This window comes from Martes martes, assembly GCF_963455335.1.
Source record: "Martes martes genome assembly, chromosome: X".
In the NCBI taxonomy this organism is placed as follows: Eukaryota; Metazoa; Chordata; class Mammalia; order Carnivora; family Mustelidae; genus Martes; species Martes martes.
In genome coordinates this window covers 89,735,024-89,756,383 of record NC_137897.1, presented here as the reverse complement: position 1 = coordinate 89,756,383, position 21,360 = coordinate 89,735,024, and the positions used below count along the sequence as shown (strand labels likewise).

The following is a 21,360-nucleotide window of genomic DNA, read 5'->3' as shown; positions in this document are numbered from 1 at the left end:
AAAAGGCATATGTTTAGAGACTGAATAACTACTGTAGTATACTTCACTTAGAAATGCTCATGTTTCTTAGCATGATGTCTTGTAAATAATGCGATGAGTTTTAAAAAACAAAACAAAACTGGCCTTGGTTCGAGATGAAAATGAATATAAAAACCAACAACAAACAACAACAACCAACTTCAGCGTCTGTCAAGGAGAAATCTGAAACCCCAAATCACCAGTCACAATTTGCTATGACTTATCATTGGAGATAACCCCTGAGTGACTTCGAGGTCATGTTCTGTCCTCCCAATGACACTATGGTTACCCAGAAACTGAAGGAAACAGGCCATTCCTGAAAGTCACTGGGTGATACTTGAGGTCCATTTGGCTTCCTGTTCTAGAAGAGTGAGAAGAGATTACATGAAGGGAGAAACTTACTCCTTGACTAAAGGCATTGAACGATCATTCAGGGGGCCCTCGAACCAAGTAGCCGTGTTGCGAACATGCATTCCACTCTGGTGGTTAAGACACAAAGGTCTCCATTTCTCTAAGGGAGCTGTTTTTTCGGCACGACACACTCTCTCGCTTGCCTTGGAGCCAAGTAATTGGAACCCTAAACACACGGCGGAGCTTCTGTTGGAACCGGTTACCAACAAAACAATACAGAAAGGGATTAATGCAGCTGTTGGTGAATCCCAGGAGGATGGCAAAAGGAAGTGCCAGGTCAATGACTGCTATAACTTCACAGCTATTAATGACACCCATCCAGGCCAGAGCATCCAGGAAGGTCAGAACGTGGAAGGGGAGCCAACAGATGATGAACGCAAGGACAACAGCAGCTGCCATCTTCAGGACCTGGTCACGAGTTATTCTGTTCTTCCCATAGCTATTGGTCTTCAGTAAGTGTTTTCTGATTCCGAAATAGCATGTGGCTATGAATATTAAAGGGATAATAAAACCAAGGATATTTTTCATTAAGGCAATCCCAGCTGACCATTGGGCATATTTCTCAGGGGGGAAGGCCATAATGCAGGCGTTCACTCCCAAATACTCAATGGTTCGGACATCTCGGAAATAGAATGTTGGCAATGAGGACAGACAGGCCATACACCAAACAAGGGGAACAATATAAGACGCTTGCCAGGGATTTCTTCTCTGAGACAGGAAGGGATAGATGACAGACTGGTACCTATCAACGCTCATGCAGGTGATAAAAAAAATGCTTGCAAACATGTTCAGGGTCAGGAAAGAACCAAACACTTTGCACATCACAGGTCCAAAGAGCCAGTCATATCTGTAAGAGTAATAGGTGGCCCAGAGAGGAAGAGTGGCCAACAGCAGCAAGTCAGCCACAGCCAGGTTGAAGATGTAAATGCTGGACACCTTTTTGGGACCCTTTTGACAACAGAACAGCGTAACCACAATAGTATTGACAAGAAATCCAATCACAAAAATAATATAGTAGAGGATAGGAATTGCATCTAAATGCTTATCTGACGGCTTATGCGAGCAGTTAAAGGTCGACTCATTGCCGATGAAGTTCACGAGTCCGAAGTGAAGGCTGTTGGTAATGTTTTTGCTGATGGTGGCAAGGGTGACGTTGTTCTTCATACTGCAAGCTCGGTGGCTCCCACTTCTTATGCCTTCTGTGAAAATAAAAAATAAAAAAAAATGGAACTCCCAGAATACATACAGAGTGTAGGACATTATGAAATCATTAGCATTTTGAAAGTTTGTTGAAAGCAAAAAAAAAAAAAAAAGGAAAAGTTGAGTGATTATAGGAAAACACTGGGAAGCGCAGCCATGCCTTGTGAAATAAGAGAGGATTTTGCTTCTTGAAGAAGAAAAGGGAATTTCCTCAAAAGTACCAAGCAGGTAAGACCTTTCAGCCTCAGGGACTGAAAATGCTAGACAAAACTCTCTTTTTCCCATCGTTTCTATCATATTTTCAAAAGGCTTCAAGAAAATCAATAGTTCAAAAGTTTAGCGTGGGTAAGAAATAGGGGAAACAAATGAGAAGGAGTCAAGAAAGAAGAAAAGTTACTATTTCAAAAACACCTAAGCACATCTCTCAGGCTGCATACTTTCTAGAAACCACATTGCTGTCCGTTGTTGCATAGAGAAATGCCTTATTTCAAGTAACTAATTATGTACAAATCATTACAACTATGGAAAATATAAGTAACATAAGCTATGGAAAAATTAAGTAAGTGCACAAAAGACTGCAAGAGAATATGCAAAAGGAACATATTGAGATGGGGGTAGGGCTGGTTTTTTACTAATTTAACCCGAATTCCTTTACTTCTACTTTTCCATTGTTTCCACAATAATAATATCATTAGCAGAGAGCTCTGGAGTAGGTACATATTTCTAAAAGCCCCCTGTTCACATTTTAATAGAGACCACTAGTTTTTGATCTAGATGTTTAATCTGCTTAAAAGGAAATCCATTTTCTTTTTCAATTAGGAAAAGAACAAGAAAATAAAATAGCCAAATCTGATTTAGAGTCAAGCAGAAATAGTTTTGATTGCTCAGTGAAATAAGAATTGAACGTCAATGATGAATCATGAGCTAATTGTATCATTTTCCTTTGCTATCATTTCACTTTTAACACAACAAAATAGGAACAGTGCTACATGACTCTCAAATGTTATAATCAGGGCACAGGTTTTTGTGATACTGGGTTTGGTTTGGTTTGGTTTGGTTTTTAGGAGCAGCATTACTTTAAGACAAAAGAAAATTAGCTGGAAATAAACACAGTAAAGGGAAGACTATTACTTTTGATAGTTTCAAAATACATAGAAACGACTCAATGAACAGCACAATCACCAAAGAATCTCCTGGTAAACAGCAAAGTTATCATTTTTGTCTAAAGCACATTCTCTCATCATCTTGACCTAACAAAGTATCATGAAAGAATCTCAAATAAACCCGCTCGAAGACTTACTGGTCGTTGGAGTTTAAAACTTAGTTATCATAAATCAGCTTGCCCAGTTCCTAAAGTGCACTCCTGTAAGAGAAACAGCAGTGAAAGAATTTAGGAGTTTTGCAAAATACAGTGTTAAAATACAGGAAAAAAGGGAAAGTTCATCCATAAAAAAGCACTTTCACTTAATGTATGTTCTACTCTCCAAATACAGTACATAGAAATTGTGCAGACCTACCTTAAAAATTCAGGCTGAAGAATGCTTTTAATTCTGTGCTTATTCGTTCCCTTAGACTCGGGGACGTAATAGCACTAGATCTCTGGTTTCCTTCTTATATGTTCGGTCTGTCCACTGGGAGCCTTCAACCTACATAATTCTAGGGCTGACTTATGAACACTTGCCAGCTTTCCAGAGAGGTTTTTTTTTTTTTTTTGGCTGCAAAACATTAATCTGAAATTCTCACTGTCTCCAATCATAACAGCTCATTCAAATAAATCTCAAACAAAAAAATGAAGTTTCCACAAATGTGTTAGAGAATTTTGAAATCAGTGGCTTACTTTAAAAGAAGAATATAATTATTTGCAGAATTTTCTCTTTCTTTTCCCCTGATACTGACATTCTAAGGCGAGTTAAGGAGTGGAGAATAGAGAATTTATTCTAGTAGCAGCGACCTTCGTCCACAAATGTCTGTTATCACCTTCATTACTTTTTGAGATTTTTACCTCTGTTCGTTAAAGTACAGTAGCGACTTTACTCGAAGTCTGAACTTTCTAAAACTTCTCCCTTGCTTCAAGCAATTTTTGTTGGCTGGTTGCTGGAGAGGTGGTGATAGGAGAGATATAATTTTCATGTCTTCGAAAAGAGGTATTAGCAAATAGTGCCTCCTTTCATAGGTCCCTGTCCTGTTTGAGGTTTAAACACAAAGCCCACAAAGGTGAAGAAGGATCAGGCAACCACCACGGCTCACATCACTGTTGGTTTTTCTTTCTTTTTTTTTTTTTTTTTTGGTGGGGGTGACCAACCTTACAGATCAGTCCCATAAGAGCAAGTGTGACAAAAGAAAGAAAGATCAGAACTGGGGACGGCAGTGAGACTAACAGCCAACAATAAACTCTAAGTGCCAAACACCGTGCTGAGTGTTCAGTAATTTCAGAGAGAGCCAATGAAACGTACTGGCCTGTACATGGCCTTCAGGATACAAATGCCAGACTCCACAAGCTCAGCTGTACCCATTTCCTTTGCCTGTGACCTTAGCCAAGTTCCTTTCCTTCTCCATGTCTGTCTTCTCATCTGAGAAATGGGGATGATGTTAATTACCTACATCACAGAGTTTTGAAAATTAAATGAGCTAATACATTGAAGGTGCCTGCAACCATGCTTCCCATATGGTAGATGCCATTATAAATTCTTGCTATTACTTCCATTATCCAACTCGGGAAGCTAGGGTTCACTGAGGTTAAATGACTTCCCTGAGGTCACCTAGCTATTAAATGGAGGACATCTGAATTTTAACGGAGGCAATCTCATGACAGAGTCCACGCTCTTAACCTCCACGTTAACGGAAGAAGCCCTCGCTGGCCCTTTCCTCTCGTTCTTTGTCCTGGCAAAAAGAAAGCATGTGACATTTACAAAAAGCCACAGCCGATCATTCACACGCTGTCACAAAAACACTAAAGGAGGGGGAAAGAGTTTGAAGGATTGTTATGTGGGAGAACAGATTTTCCTTAATTTCATTCCCCATATTGCAGTCAGTCCTGTGGCACGTGGGACCAGAAAGAAGAGGTCAACCCTTGCCTGAAAAATACAGTAGGATTCGAAGGTTTGCACACCACCACACTTGGTGACTCTTTCGGTTAGACTGAGTTTGCACATTGAGGAAATGCTCCTAAGATACATACATACCACTGCGTCACATTTCAAAATATTTTTTTCTTATGCTCTGGACAGACTCAGGTGGAGGTTCTGTCCAGATGATGGAGCGCTGATGTCTGGGAAACGAAGGAGCGGGCACATATGGTTACCGGCAGGAGAGATGCAACGGAAACTGGTTTCACTCTTTGTTTAAGCCTAGTTTCTCCCTCCATTTCTAATGTTTGTTTTTGCCACATACAGGGGAATTTTCCAGGCCAGAGCCCCCTGAGTGGTCACGATGGGTCAGATTCCCACCCTGCTCTATTTCTAGCCCCCTCTCAGGCTGGTTGCAAAGAAACAGCCAGGAGGTAAGCTATAAACGTTTGAGAACAAACTGCAGGCTCGCCTCTGGGAGACCTAGCCTTGAACACCCCCAAGGAGCAGGGGACCTTGTCTAGAGCTTTTGTCCTTCATTACAGTAAGTTCTGACGTAAATAAAGTTTAAAGAGGCACACATTTCCCAGAAGATTAAAAGAACATTTACTTGGCTTCCTCATAATTTTAGAAGCAAAAATTTTCACAACTCAAAGAAAAACTTTGTAACTGCAGGGAATGAAGGGAAAAAGTTTTTTTTTTTTTTAAAGAAATAACAATAATATTGACACCACTTGAAGCAAGAAATACAGCATATTATTGATTCGGCAAAGAACTCCGAGTTAAGCCAACAATGTAAATACACTTGCGAGTCAAATAAATGTCAGTCATAGGAAAGCTGTACAATGCAAAAAAATTCACTCTCCTGGGGACAGGGGGTAATTTTTCTGCTGGAAGATTGACTTTAAAAGCCCCAGGTCATTTGAATAAATTATGCAGCTCTTCAGGGCAAGTGCGGCTTGGCTAGCAGAATTAAACAATGGTAAATCACTTTAATTTTTTTCTAGTGAATACCTATTATTTATCATGAGATTACTTAACAGTAAAATTTAAACGACCAGGTTTAAGAAAAAAACAAAAAAGATGTTCTTAAAAGGACTTTCTCCTCTGCTAGAAGGACACAGGGTTCAGAAAAAAAAAATCTTATTTGTCCCTCTCATGCCCACTCATACACACAGATGAGGCTTTGAAGAACAGGAATTACTAAATGCTAAAGTCGGGATATAATGCCCTGGTTCTAAAGGTGAGGATTAGAAGTGCAGATTATGGAATAATTAAATGTGCGGGGACCATCTTTTTCAGCTTACGTTTTTTAAGGTCATTTATATTCTCCCACCCCAGCCACCTGAGTCCTTATCCAGACCAATAGCATTTCCATTTCTACCAAGTTCTATAAACATGCATGTGCGCACGAGCCACTCGCACACACGCACGTGCATACACACATACACACAGAAAGATACCCACATACATACTTAACACCAATCTTTTCCAATTCACTTACCCATAAGGGAAATTTACTTTAATTGCCACTGTATTTTTCCAGACCTGGATATCCCTGAAAGGAGGATAGTTAAGAAGATTGCTCATTATTGATATGTCTTTCCAGATTCTCTTTGTGCCTCTCTTTAGTTTCCAATACAATGAGAACAATAACATCAGGATGAAAGCAAGTGAAAGAGAGCTAACAATCAGATTATTCATTTTGCAGAACCAGCCTAAAAATTCAGCAAAATGGCCAATATGAGTAATTGTTTGCATCAAATTGTCCACTTAGGCATCATATAGAGAGTAACTGAGAGGGATATTAAATCAGTTAATAAGGTGGAATCCATGTGGTGAAATGAGTAGATGTCTGATTCAGTACATTCCTGAGACCAGTTGTTTCCAGCTGAATCTGGTCCCAAGAACATAAGGAGAAGGAAGAGTTCCAATTTCCCTTTGCCCCAAAGGCATCTGCAGGCCTGAGCATCACGTTCAAACCAGGATCTCACAGAGGCACCTTGAGTTCTACCACATAACATCTCAATGCTGTGTAACCCAACTGATGGAAAAATAAAAAATTGATAATTGTCTTTATTTTTAGTTCACATTCACTTAACTGACCTGGCATTTCCGCCTACTTATCTGACTGACTCAATTGATTAAGTAGGGTGTTATAATATAATATCCAAAATATGCCACTTTGGTATAAGGATTATTTTAAGCTAGAGACAATTGAGCAGAAGCAGATAGAAGAAAAACTCTCTGCCCTCCTCCTATTTCCCTGAAAGCAGGATATGAATTTGTAAATGTGTCTCTCTTTCCTTTACCCTAAAGGACAGAACTCTTTTTTTTTTAAACTCTTAGTTAGTTTTTTTTTTCTAAGATTTTATTTATTTATTTGACAGACAGAGATCACAAGCAGGCAGAGAAGTAGGCAGAGAGAGAGGAGGAAGCAGGCTCCCTGCTGAGCAGAGAGCCCGATGTGGGGCTCGATCCCAGGACCTGGGATCATGACCCAAGCTGAAGGCAGAGGCTTTAACCCACTGAGTCACCCAAGTGCCCCGTTAGTTTGTTTTTTTTAAAAGACTTTATTTATTTATTTGACAGAGGCAGAGAGAGATCACAAGTAGGCAGAGAGATAGACAGAGAGAGAAGGGGAAGCAGACTCCCCACTGAGCAGAGAGCCCAATGTGGGGCTCGATCCCAAGACCCTGAGATCATGACCTGAGCCAAAGGCAGAGGATTAACCCACTGAGACACCCAGGCACCCCAAGGACAGAACTCTTAATGACTAACAGAGCTCTAGACTATCAACAGCCCAGAGATGGACACCAAAAAGAATCTACATAACAAACCTTACTAAATAATTCCTATCTTCTATTCGTTTTCTCCATATGTTTACCTTCTTACAGCTTGCCACTCTAAAGGCCTAAACCCCTTTTCTTTTGTCCCTTCTCTATAAATTTGCTGTTCTTTTGTTAAGACGCTATACAAGCCCAAGTTCTGCCCACCACTTTGAGTTACTCATCACTGAGTTTTCCACGTGTATGCCTAATGCACATGTTAGTAAACTCTGGCTGTATTTAATCTGTCTTTTGTCAGTTAATTTCACACTGCCAGCTACAGGACCTAAGAGGGTAAAGGAATTTTGTCCTTTCTTACAATTAGCTTGACTAAATTATCCAAAATGGCCAATTAATTAAATACACCAAACTGGCCAGTTGTCTTAGCAATATTAAAGCACCACTGTTAGGTAATGAGGATGTTTTGGGAGAGATGTTGTCAGATTGGCTCTCATTAGTCTTGAAGTCCAGAACAAGAACTTTCTCAAACATCCCAGGCTTTCAGGGATTGACTCACACCAACAAAATTCTCACAAATCTGGGGGCACCTGGGTGGCTCAGTTGGTTAAACATCTGACTCTTGATTTACACTCTGGTCATGATCTCAGGGTCATGAGATCGAGCCCTGAATCAGGCTCTGTGCTCAGCACAGAGTCTGCCTGATTCTCTCCCTCTTCCTTTGTCCTTCCCCCAACTCACATTCTCTCTTTCTGGTCCATAAATAAATAAATAAATAAAATCTTTTAGAAAATTCTCACAAATCTGATATACCACCTTGACTGCTACTGTATTATTTTATAATAAGGATATACCAATTTTCAATGACTATAAAGCTTGTGTTCCTTATTTAAAGTACCCTCTCTATCTCCTTCCCAATACCAATAGAGGAAATCTGGCTTGGTGACTATGCAGTCAGACCAGGAAAACTGGTAACTGGGAGCATATTTCACTTCAGCTCTGGGAAATTCTATAGCAGGTATAACCATTCTAGAAGCCAGACTGATGAGTCCTCCAAATCATTCTCTCCACTGGTTTTGCCTCTCTGAGCCCTGATTTCTAGTTGTCATCCAATTTTATTGATATGTTATTTTACTGATGAAACCATAGTCAAGTCCCTGCTCCAGGCAGCCTAGAAGCTTTCGTTTGATTAATTCAAATAAGACAAACTCTCAAAGTTGGAGAATGGGGGTGGGGAAAAGCAACACATCATTGTTTGTGTCTACAACGAAGAGAGAGGGAAGGGGCCAAAAGAACATCTCTCAAAAACTAGCCATAAATTCGGAGAGAATAATAAGAACAAATGGTTATTTGGCTTTGATTGAGGGACTCATCTACTCAACCTCTCCCTGAGACCCCTAAAAGGACAGAAAAATAGCAATACGTTGTACAGCTTTGTTTATTTATTTACTTCTTTATTTGTTTTACAGAGAGAGAGAGGGAGCATGTGCACAAACAGGAGGAGGAGCACAGGGGGAGGGAGAGGGAAAGAGAATCTGAAGCAGACTTTACACTGAGCGTGGAACCAATGCAGGGCTCAATCCCATGACCCTGCGTTCATGACCTGAGCTGAAACCAAAAGTCAGAGGCTCCATCAGAAAGGACGAATACCCAACTTTTGTAGCAACATGGACAGGACTGGAAGAGATTATGCTGAGTGAAATAAGTCAAACAGAGAAAGTCAAGTATCATATGGTTTCACTTATTGGTGGAGCATAACAAATAATATAGAGGACAAGGGTAGATGGAGAGGAGAAGGGAGTTGAGGGAAATTGGAAGGGGAGGTGAACCATGAGAGACTATGGACTCTGAAAAACAACCTGAGGGTTTTGAAGGGGCGGGGTGGGAGGGTGGGGGAACCAGGTGGTGGGTATTAGGGAGGGTACAGATTGCATGGAGCACTGGGTGTGGTGAAAAAACAATGAATACTGTTACGCTGAAAATAAATAAAAAATTAAAAAAAAAAAAAAAAAGTCAGAGGCTCAACCAATTGAGCCACCCAGGTGCCCCTGTACAGCTTTGAATTTGTTTTGGAGGTACAAAACAATGGAAGATTAGAAGATAGAGCAAATGTCAGGAAGTCAAGTGACGAGAAGTTCTTGAAGGATTATAGGGCTTTTACTCCAAGGAAAGGAAAACAGGACACTTAACACTGGGAATTCTGAGACTGCTTGAGATTTTAGGTATTTATCCTTCTAATATTTGGATTCACGGTGTTCAATACAGATTTGTAAAATCTACAACCAAAAGGACAATTTGTAGTGTAAATAATTTCCAGCATAGCCCCACAGGAAAGAGTTCATGTTCGGATATCTGGAAGTTGACACAATTCCATACAATTATGTTGTATCTTACTTCACCATTAACACTCCTGTTTCATATTGGTCCTATTTTATATTGGTCACACAATCAGAATTATTCATCTTTTTCAAAAGTCGAGATATAATTCACATACCATAAATGTACCCATTTAAAATGTACAATTCAATGGTCTTCAGCATATTCACAAAGTTGTGCAACTATCACCACTATATAAGTACAGAACAGTTTCATTACCTCTAAAAGAAACCTAGTACCCATTGGCAACCTCTCTCCTTTCCCCCTGGTTCAATGGGCTAAGCATCTGCCTTCAGCTCTGGTCATGATCCCAGGGTCCCAGGATCAAGCCCCACATCAGGCTCCCTGCTCAGTGGAGAGCCTGTTTCTCCTTCTCCCTCTGCTGCTCCCCCTGCTTGTGCTCGCTCTCGCTCTCTCTCTCCCTCTCTCTGTCAAATAAATAAATAAAATGTTTTTTTAAAAAGATGAACTGTAGCCTAGAAATTCCAGAAGACATTGTCTAGAGAAAAAGATAACAAATCAAAACACAAATGAATGAACTTTAAGAACAACCTTGCATACTATTTTCATTGTGCTTTAGTTATTTTCAATGGCATGAGTCTTGGCCCCACAGATTGCAGTAAACTAAACACTCATTCAGTGAACATTTAGTCCTGTTAGTGTAAGTCTACTTCCCCCTGACTTTATGCATTCTTGTTGAGCTATTTGTGCTAAACTCCCAGTCAGGTTTCTTTGGCGTTAATGCAAAAAATAAATGTCATGTAAATAGCCTCTAGCGTTGATTCTATCTGAAGGTCCTCAACCTCTTTGTGAAGAGAAGCCACTTTTCGTTTCCCCAGACATGAAGTCCCCAGGGGTTGTGAGGGAGGTGCTGACATCAAAGACTGTGAATAAACTAGGGAGGGGGTACCAGGCACAATGCTGGGCACTCAACAAACGTGCCCTATAAACCTCTCAACAATCCCGAGAGACAGTTCTCATCCTAGTTTCATAAATAAGGAGAGGAGAAATTCAGACCCTGAAGCAGACAGAGGTTAAATAACTCGCCCGAGATCAACCAGCTCGTGAAGTATGGAACTCGGGCTCAAACCCCAGCCACGATGTTCACTGTGCCATTCTGGTGAATATGAGGCACAAGATGAATTAATTTCCCCAATTCAAGAGGGACTTCTAAGCATTCTGGGAATTTCTGGGTTAAAGTCCATCAGAAAAATGCTTTTAAAAAAATTAGCCGGATAACTCAGGAAATGGGAATAATTGATAAATATAATATACTCAGAGCAAATCTCACAGGTAAAATGTTGTAAAGACAAGATTTTTCTTTACTGACTCTTAACTCAAAAATGAATGCCTGTAGCTAAGATGGAGTCAATAAGGTGAAAAGAGCTTGAATTGCAACAGTTTAGGGCTTTGTTTACATGACGTAATTGGCTGTACAAATCTTTTTGGAGTACTGGGAAAGCTTTCTAAAGAAATCTAAAACTGTAAACGTATATGAAATAAAATGACAATGAGTACATAACTGGTCCTATACTTCCAAAAGAAATATATTTTTTATCAGATTGTAAATTTCCATTTTTTTCCCCTTAAAATTTTGCCAAATACTCTGAGAAGCTCCAGGAGCTCCTCTGTTAGACATAGGATGAATAATAGAGTTTGTTAAAAATGTGAGTTCTATTACATATCCAGCTAGCTAACCTACCCAGCTAGCTAACCTACCCATAATGTTTTCCCACTGTTCAGACAGCAAACTCTAGGCAGCATAGAACAGTAGAGGTGACAGGTGAGGAAGATCGAGCTCATTGCTCTGGTTGTTAAAAAGTAAACCTTGAGAATCATTCATTGATTTGGGGACCAGTAGGTTAATTATGGCTGTTCCGTGCTTCTTTGGAGATTCAAGCATGGAAGCTAGAGAAGTGAATGGTCCTCCTTTCTCCAGGATAGAAGTACATGGAAAATGAAAGAACGGCAGGATTATCCCCTTTACCAGCCATTTGGACCAAACACCATCAGTACTGGAAAAGTTGGATTTGACACTTTACAAAGCTAGCCCTCGGGGTGCTCATGTAGGATACAGCTGGCATTATCCACACCATCTCTAGAGCTTGAGCTTCACCGAGACACTCGTTTTTTCAATAAACACCTTCTCAGGACCTACCATGAACCAGGCCTTGTGCCAGATTTTGAAAATACAGAGATAATTAAAATGTGCCTGCTAGTTTCCAGGAGATTCCAGTCTCATTTATTTCAAAGAAATAAACTCTTTATAGCAATTTTTCTTTCTTTGACTTTGTGAATATGAGCAAGCCTTAGGGGGAGTTCTTAGTTAGGATAAGGAGAAGAAGTGAAAGAAGAATCTTGCAGAGTGTACTGTAGGCTGGTAGCGGTTGGAAGACTCATACTGGTAATACATTGTCCATTTGCCAGTTTCTCTCTCTTTCCCTCTCTCTCTCTCTCTCTCTCTCCCACCCCACCTATCACGTCCCCTTCCTTCTCACAGCCCCTCCTCTCCCCACTCTCATTTCTCCTCTAGCAATTCAGCTTTCCTTTTTTGTTCTTGTTACCGTTTTTGGAACTTGCGTTGGACAGACTGCAATGAAAAATATATTTTTCCACATGTTACATATTCAAAGTAATAGGCATGCCATGGCCATCGCTGGTCTCAAGGACCAGACGGTTCAGATGATGAGATAAACAACACAGGGATCATGTGGACAGATCAAGGCAATAATGCGGCTGATTGTTACAGAGGCTGACCTAGAAGGAACAGTACCATCATGATACGGGTTTATAGGAACTTAGGTTATCGTACCACTCCAAAGGGACCTAAACATCCAACCACTGATGGCTCTACGTCCACCGGCTAAAAATAGAATAAAGAAGATTTTGAAATATGCAACGCCAAACATACTGTTAATGGTTTTGAAGACCTGTCTATTCTCGCCCATATTTAATCGTAGAGCACAGCAGTTCAAAATGCAAGCCCCGGAGTTAGATGCACCTAAATGGGTCCCTGTTCTACTATTTACCAGCTGTGTGACCTTAGATAAGTTACATCACATCTGAGTTCCAGCTTCTTTGTCTGGGCTATTGTAAGGATTAAATGAGACAATGCCTATAAAGCATTTAGTACGGTAACTGGAATATAGTACATTCAATGAATAGTTTCCATTTGGGTCAAACCACTGTGATTACTTGTCAAAAGCAAGTAAGCCAGGGGCGCCTGGGTGGCTCAGTTGGTTATGAGTCTGCCTTCAGCACAGCTCATGATCTCAGGGTCCTGGGATAGAGCCCCACACTGGGCTCTCTACTCAACGGGGAGTCTGCTTCTCCCTCTTCCTCTCCCTCTGTGCTCTCTCTCTCAAATAAATAAAATCTTTTTTAAAAAAAATGGTAAGTAAGCCAAATAAATAAACCAGTTATGCACTAGACTATTCTGTTGTTGCTTTATACCAAAAGATAGATGTAGTTTGGCATAAGATACATAGCCTCATAAATAAAATATTTTCTGGAGAGTGATTCATGTTCACATTTCTACAAACATAAAATAGGAAGAAAAGCAGTGCCTCCTCACAGGTAATTGCAGATTGTGGGAAATAACATATATAGAGAGTACACAGAGCAGGCACTAAGTAAGTGGTAGCATTTAAGCACGTTGTTGCTTTTTATTGCTGCTATTGTAATGATGCTGAAAACGAATGATGACAAGTATTATTAATTAAACATAATCAGGGGCGCCTGGGTGGCTCAGTGGTTTAAGCCGCTGCCTTCGGCTCAGGTCATGATCTCAGGGTCCTGGGATCGAGTCCCACATCGGGCTCTCTGCTTGGCAGGGAGCCTGCTTCCCTCTCTCACTCTCTCTGCCTGCCTCTCTGCCTACTTGTGATCTCTGTCTCTCTCTGTCAAATAAATAAATAAAATCTTTAAAAAAAAAAACATAATCAATGTTATTAACAATTACCTAAAACTGCCTAAACAGCTCTAAACCCACTCTTTGCCTTCTAAACAAAGTTATGAACTCAAGTGTGGCTTAGCGATGACTAACAAAGAATTCAGAATGAAAGACACAGCTTAGGTAGACAATCTGTAAACATCAAATAATGTCCCTCCACGGTTCAAACGTCTCCAGTGTCTTCTCCTTTTTTAACAGGACTTACAAGGCCTTCCATGATATAAAATCCATCCCTCTCCCAGCCTACATACACACCAGCATTGCCACTACTCCGAAGACCTCAGTTCCTACCTCTTTCTTCCAGTTTGCTGCACTCCAGTGGCGCCGGCTTCCTTGGTAAGCCTCCTACTCCCCATGCACACTCGGCCCTCAAGGCCTTCACAAATGCTGTCCCTGACTGACGAATTCCCTTGCCCCAGATAGCCACGTGACCTACTCTCTCACTTCTTTTTAGACCTCTGCTCAAATGTCATCTTGTTAACGAGGCTTTCCCATCGCTTCCTAACAAAAAGACCCCCCCATATCCTACTCTATCTTACATCATAGCCATTATCACCATCTGATAATGGTGATATCAGACACACACACACACACACACACACACACAAAATCACATCACACACACACACACACACACACACACACACAATATCACATTGTGTTACTGACTTTCTCTCAGACCAGAAAGCAATCTCTGTTAACAGACGCTTTGCCTCTGGTTCATCGATGTGTCTTTAGGTCTCGGGGCCAAATCTGACACAAAATAGGAGCTCAATAAATATTTGTTCAATGAACAACTGTCACTTAAACAAATTTGTCTTTTAATTGAAAGTGTTTTTTGTTAGTTTGAAACAAAGGACCCTCTGATGGAAAATTCTTGTATCAGTTACACCTAGATTTCTGACAACTCTCAGTTCAAACCTGTACCCCGAGTATGGATTTTATGAAACTGGTATGGATCTAAAATTTTCTTCCCTATTTGTTATCATTGTTGTTGTTCCTAGGCTCAGAATAATACCACCTGTTATGGCAAAACATTTGTTATCATTGGGATTTGATATATTAACATTTCAAAGTCTATTTGAAGTCATGTAATTGATATGCAATCTGCAGATCTCTTTTGCTAACTAAATTCATCAGCTGTAGGGCACAGAGCTTTATTTGTGCTATTTAAATTTTAGCAAATTTCATACCAAGTACAATATTCAAACTAGATTTTTATTATTTAACTACTAATAAAAGAAACGAAACCTAATGCTATGAACTCTTCAGCAAAATTCCTAATTGTTTTTACTAAGGAAATTGCTATTTATGTCCCAGGGCAGAATTCAACCAAACCTTTTCAAAACTACAATACACATTTCATTTGACGGTGAATATACAAATGAAGTTCCTCCATCACCTCACTTATTCATTCATTAAAAAACCATTTCTCTGGCATCTATTGTTATGTATTAGACACTGTACCAAGCTCTAGAGTGTGATACAAAAATGACTGAGAAGCTCTCAGCCCTTAGAAGAAAGTCTAAATTGATCAAGGGAGATTAATACAAATATCAGCATTCAACATGCATACAAAGTGTGGAAGGAACATTAAGTCTGTTTAGGCAAAAGTTTCAAACAGGGAGTAACCATGAGGCAGGTCATGAAGGACTGGTAGATTAATCAGGCAGAAAAAAGGGAAGAAAAAATTTAAACAGAAGGACACAAAGGTGGGGAGGTGCAAAGTGAGATGGACTTTTGAGGGAATGAGAAGACATTTGGCAAAACAGGGTTTAGGCCATTGTTTGTCAAACTGAGATCTGATTATCAACTCCATGGCTCGTTGAAAACTCCAATTCCTAAAGGCCACTGCCAGAATTCAAGATATGGCCCAAGAACCTGAAGTCTTTAGTGAGCTTCTGACCTGATTCTGATACACACTAAATGTAAGTAGCTGGTGTATGGCAGGGGGAGAATGGCAAGTAAGTGTAGAGAACAATAAAAATATATGTCAGGGCTCCTGGGTGGCTCAGTCGGTTAAGTGTCCAACTCTTGATTTGGGCTCCAGTCATGGTCTCAGCATCATGAGATCGAGACCCCTGTCAGGCTCCATGCTGGGTGTGGAGTCTGCTTAGGATTCTCTCTTTCCCTCTGCCCCACTCCACCACCCTCCCCCGGTCACACTCTCTCTAAATATCTATATCTATATATCTCAAAGCATTGTTAAAAAGGGTCTTTATATCCCCACTTTGGAGTTTTGATTTAATCTGTTCATTTTTTAAAGATTTTATTTTTGACTAATCTCTACACCCAACGTGGGGCTCGAACTCACAACCTCAATATCAAGAGTTGGATGCTCCACCCCCTGAGCCACCCAGATGAGCCTAATCTACTCATAATGAGGAACTTTTGGGCAGAAAACTGGCACAATTAGGTCTTTTTTAAAAAGAAATGTTTGGTCAACAACAGGCAGGATGAGTAGGTGTGAAGAAACCTAGGGCTATACATCCCATTAGAATGTTTGGTGTAAAAGTTCACACTCTATGCTCATCAACCTTAAATAGGACTTGAAATTCATCATAAAAGAAGAACTTGAAAAAAAAAAAAAAAACTATGGTCATGGCATATACAGAATCTGTTGTTTGGTTTGAAGGAAAAGTTGATTAGGTGAATAATCCACTTGTTACTATTTCCCAAAAACATCTGATATTTTCTCCTATTACATTGAAATCTATAGAAAAGCAATGTTTTATGTGTAGAAATAAACTGATTTTAGTTTGCATCTGGATGGATTCTGGGAACACTGTTGATCAAATCCCTTCATAATTTTTCTGAGTTACCTCAAGCTTACCATATTCCTAACCAAATGTCTATTTGTAACTAACTTTCATTCCTCCTGAATTTCTGAAGCTTCATGCTTCCTATCTGTGTGAAGGTACCTCTGTGAAGTGTGAGAGAAACAGTTTACTTTTCCCCTCTAGGCTGATCCAGTTCTACCAGCTAAAGTTCTCAGACTTCACATATGAGGTTCCTTTTAAAGAGTATTGATCAGGGCAATGTCACTGGATAAAAGAGGTAACCGTAGTGGTTACTTCCATTCACACACACGTGTGTAAACATTTTATTATGGTAATTAATTAAGACATTAATACTCCTGCTAATAATAATTATGTTAATAGCAGCTACCATTTCTTCAGTATTTACTGTGTGTTAGCAACTGTATTAAGAAAGCATGTTATGGGGCGCCTGGGTGGCTCAGTGGGTTAAGCCTCTGCCTTCGGCTCAGGTCATGATCTCAGGGTCCTGGGATCGAGCCCCACATCGGGCTCTCTGCCCAGCAGGGAGCCTGCTTCCCCCTCTCTCTCTGCCTGCCTCCCTGTCTACTTGTGATCTCTCTCTCTGTGTCAAATAAATGAACAAAATCTTAAAAAAAAAAAAAAAAAAAAAAAAGAAAGCATGTTATAAGCACCATTACCTCATTTACCCCTCATAACAACACTTTGAGGTAGGAACTATAAGTCCCACCCTACAAGTACTGAAACAATTTAGCCAATGTCACTCAGCTGATATATGACAAACACAAGGTCAGCATTCACGTCTGTTTGTCTCAAGAAAATGACATTCTTGACTCCCTTGTTCTACCATCTTGGTTTAGTTTAACTATATCTAGTTTTCGGGGCACCTGGGTGGCTCAGTGGGTTAAAACCTCTGCCTTCGGCTCAGGTCATGATCCCAGGGTCCTGGGATCGAGCCCCGCATCGGGCTCTCTGCTCAGCAGTGAACCTGCTTCCTCCTCTCTCTCTGCCTGCCTCTCTGCCTACTTGTGATCTCTGTCTGTCAAATAAATAAATAAAATCTTTAAAAAAAATCTTCTGATTAACTGTATCTAGTTTTCTTTATGGTAATATTGCTGTCATCATGCTTCTATTCCATCGCTCTAAGACATCAAAAGATCCTATGATTATGACTTACAAAGGTTCAGGGATTAGGGATTTCTCTTGAGACAATTTTAGCTTCTTATGAGTTATTTTCCATAAATAAATGCAAATTTCAATGTCCTATAAGTATCATAAATTGCTTCATATATGTGTTCTTTTTCTAGGGATACCCTATGTCAAAAGTGAAAGCCTGATCCTCTTCCCTTTAAACTGCTAATAAGATGGAGAGTTCTCTAAGGGAAACACGGTCCACACTGATAGCATTTCAGATTCAGAATATTAGGGAAAGGCATAGTAGATTTTGGATGACATTCTTAGCTATAGGGATTTTGAGCATCCAGTATTCCTCATCGTAATAATAGTAAAAATACTTTACCTTAGGGGTGTCTGGGTGACTCAGTCAGTTGTCCAACTCTTGATTTTGGCTCAGCTCATGGTCTCAGGGTCTGAGAGATCAAATGCCCCACTGAGCTCCCCACTCAGCAGGGAGTCTGCTTGAGATTCTCTCTCTTCCTCTCCCTTGGGCCCGCCCCTCCCCTCTTGCACTTGCTCATTCTCTCTCTCTAAAATAAATAAATAAATATTTTTTAAAAAATACTTTACATTAATGTTTACCAACTTTTGTCACATCTGTTATCTTATTCAATCCTAACAAAAACAAAATGGGTTATTATCTCAATTGTTACATGGAAATTAATACTCAAGAGCAGTTAAGTCTTATGGCTAGTAAGGCTCCTGTCCCTACTCCAGTTTTCAACCAGCCTCTTTGGTATTTCTGCACAATGTAATTTTTTACAAAGAATATGATAGACAATTCACATGAAGGGAAATAATAATAGCTGTTATTCCTTAAATCAGTCCCCAAGTCAGCTTTTTTTACATGCCACATATGTGACTATCAAAAAAAACTTATATAGTAGGTATCATTATACTCATTTTTCAGCTGCAATACCAAAGCTAGTAACTGGCAGACCTGAAATTTAAAACTAGATCTGTTTGGCTCCAAAGTCCATGGTCTTTCCACTAAGTGAAAAGAGTAAATGAACACCAAAAAAAGTGTTCATACTTTCAAAATCAAATAAATTCCAATTAAAACAATCTTGGATTTCCATTTTTCAACTTAATAAAATAGTCAAAAAATGACTGAACTGATGAGATTTTATTAATCAATGGTGGGATTATTAACAGTCAATATGGTCATACTTAGTAAAACTCAATTATTCCAGAAAAACAATTTATTAGAAACAAGAAGATACATGAAGAAGGCCATTGTAGCATAATGTACAAAAACTGGAAACTGGTAACAGTTTTTCAATATGATATTACTACTACAGCATCAGTATAATGAAATGTGATTACTGAGAAGCTATGTAGGAAATAGAAAAATGTTTAAGTATTTAGTTAAAATAGCATAACCCAAAATTGGGTCTACTGAGTAGCCACCTGAAAAAATAATACTAAATCAAGTTGGATCCTTAATTCCCAATTTATACCAAGATAAATTCCAGATGAATCAAAAATTTAAACATGAGAAGCAAAAATACAAAAACAGTAATGAAAGGCATTTCTAAGCATAATGCAAAATCCAGAGGCCATCAAATGAAAAGCTAATAAATTTAACTACCTAAATGTTTCTAAAATTCTGCATAGCACCAAGTGATGTATGGGATTGTTGACTCACTATACTATACACCCGAAACTAATATAACACTGTAAAAAAAAAATAAACTAATGGAAGAATTTTTAAAATAAATAAAATAAAATTCTGCAGAGAAAGAAAATACAGTTAAGAAGTCAAAAGAAAATTGCTGTGAAAAATGGATATATGCAATACACATGACAAAACACTAATTTCCTTAACATATAAAGAGTTCCTACAAATCAATAAGAAAGAGATAAACAAACCAATAGAAACATGGGGTAGGGGCGCCACGGTATCCCAGTTGTTTAAGCAACTGCCTTTGGCTCAGGTCATGATCCTAGAGTCCTGGGATCAAGTCCCACATTGGGCTCCCTGCGCGACAGGGAGTCTGTTTCTCCCTCTGACCTCTACCCTCTCATGCTCTCTTTCTCTCTCTAATTCTGTCTCTCTCTCTCTCAAATAAGTAAATAAAATCTTAAAAAAAAAGAAAAGAAACATGGGGCAAAGACATGACCGGAGAATTCACAGAAATGGGAAAACTAAATGGCAAATGAAAAAATAGTCAAATTCACTCATTATTAAGGAATGCCAAACCAAAACTATGAGAAGATACCATTCCTCAAATATACTATTTAAGATTTTTAATTTTTTAATTTTTTTATTATTTTTTAAAAGATTTTATTTATTTATGTGACAGACAGAGATCACAAGTAGGCAGAGAGGCAGGCAGAGAGAGAGGGGAAAGCAGGCTCCCCACTGAGCAGAGCCCGATGCAGGGCTCGATCCCAGGACCCTGAGATCATGACCTGAGCCAAAGGCAGAGGCTTAACCCACTGAGCCACCCAGGTACCCCTAAGATTTTTTTAAGTCATTGCAATAATAATATGCTACATACCTAATTGGTCACTCACATACATTGATAGTGAGAGTCTAAACTATATCTTTTGCACCAAGAACTTATCCAATGAGTTTATTGACACATATGTGCAAAGAAGTACAAGGGTACTTATTATAGTATTGTTTATAACAAAAACATTGAAGAAACCTAAGCACTCATCTATATGGGGAATGTTAAATGATAAGATATTCATATAATGAAATGTTATGCACCAAATAAGAAGAACAGAGGTGCTATATGTTGCAATGTGAATTAATTTCCAAGATAAATAATTAACTGAAAAATACATGATACAGATTTTTTTTAAGAGAGGAGATGAGAGAGAGAGAGAGAAGGGGAGATGGAGAGAGAAAATCTTAAGCAGTTCTCATTCCCAGTACAGAGCCCAACATGGGGCTTGATTTCAGTACCTGAGATTATGACCTGAGCCAAAAGTCAAGAGTCAGACACTTAACTGACTGAGCCCAGGCACCCAGTACAAGTCTCTGGTCTGGCATGTAGGGACTTGGAAATTTTCACTTCATCCTAACAACAAGTAAAAAGCTGAACAAACTGAAAAAATCAACTTTTCTTAGATCTGTTAGAGAAGTGAGGGCAAAATACTGCCTCCAAAATTGCAGCAGGAGACAGATATAGACAATCATGACTCCCTGGAGCAAATATGCACAAGCAGAAATCCCCGAAGTCAGGGAGAGGGGACACCTGGGTGGCTCAGTCATTAAGCATCTGCCTTTGGCTTAGGTCATGATCCCAGGGTCCTGGGATTGAGCCCCACATCAAGCTCTCTCCTCAGTAGGAAGCCCGCTTCTCCCTCTCCCACCCACACCCCGCTTGTGTTCCTGCTCTCATTGTCTCTCTCTGTGTCAAATAAATAAATAAAATTAAAATCTTAAAAAAAAAAAAAAAAGGAAAAAGGAAAAAGAAATCCCCAAGGGAACGAGTACCCAGGGCAGGAAAATTTAAACTATAAGTGACAAATTGCTAGAGGCTCAGTATGGATATGTCTGAGAGTTTAAAACTCCAGAAAGAATCAAGTCATAGGGAGGGCTCCACATTTTTGTGAGTTTTACCACTTAGAAGTTCTACCAGGTT

General features: G+C 39.5%; 1 protein-coding gene across 1 annotated transcript; it reads right to left on the bottom strand.

Moving 5' to 3' along the window:
• Positions 1–504: 504 nt before the first annotated feature.
• AGTR2 (angiotensin II receptor type 2) lies at positions 505–1,593 on the bottom strand (the record flags this gene model as incomplete). Its single annotated transcript, XM_080831314.1, has 1 exon — positions 505–1,593. The coding sequence occupies one exon, from the start codon at positions 1,591–1,593 to the stop codon at positions 505–507; it is 1,089 nt and encodes a 362-aa protein (XP_080687440.1).
• Positions 1,594–21,360: the final 19,767 nt, after the last annotated feature.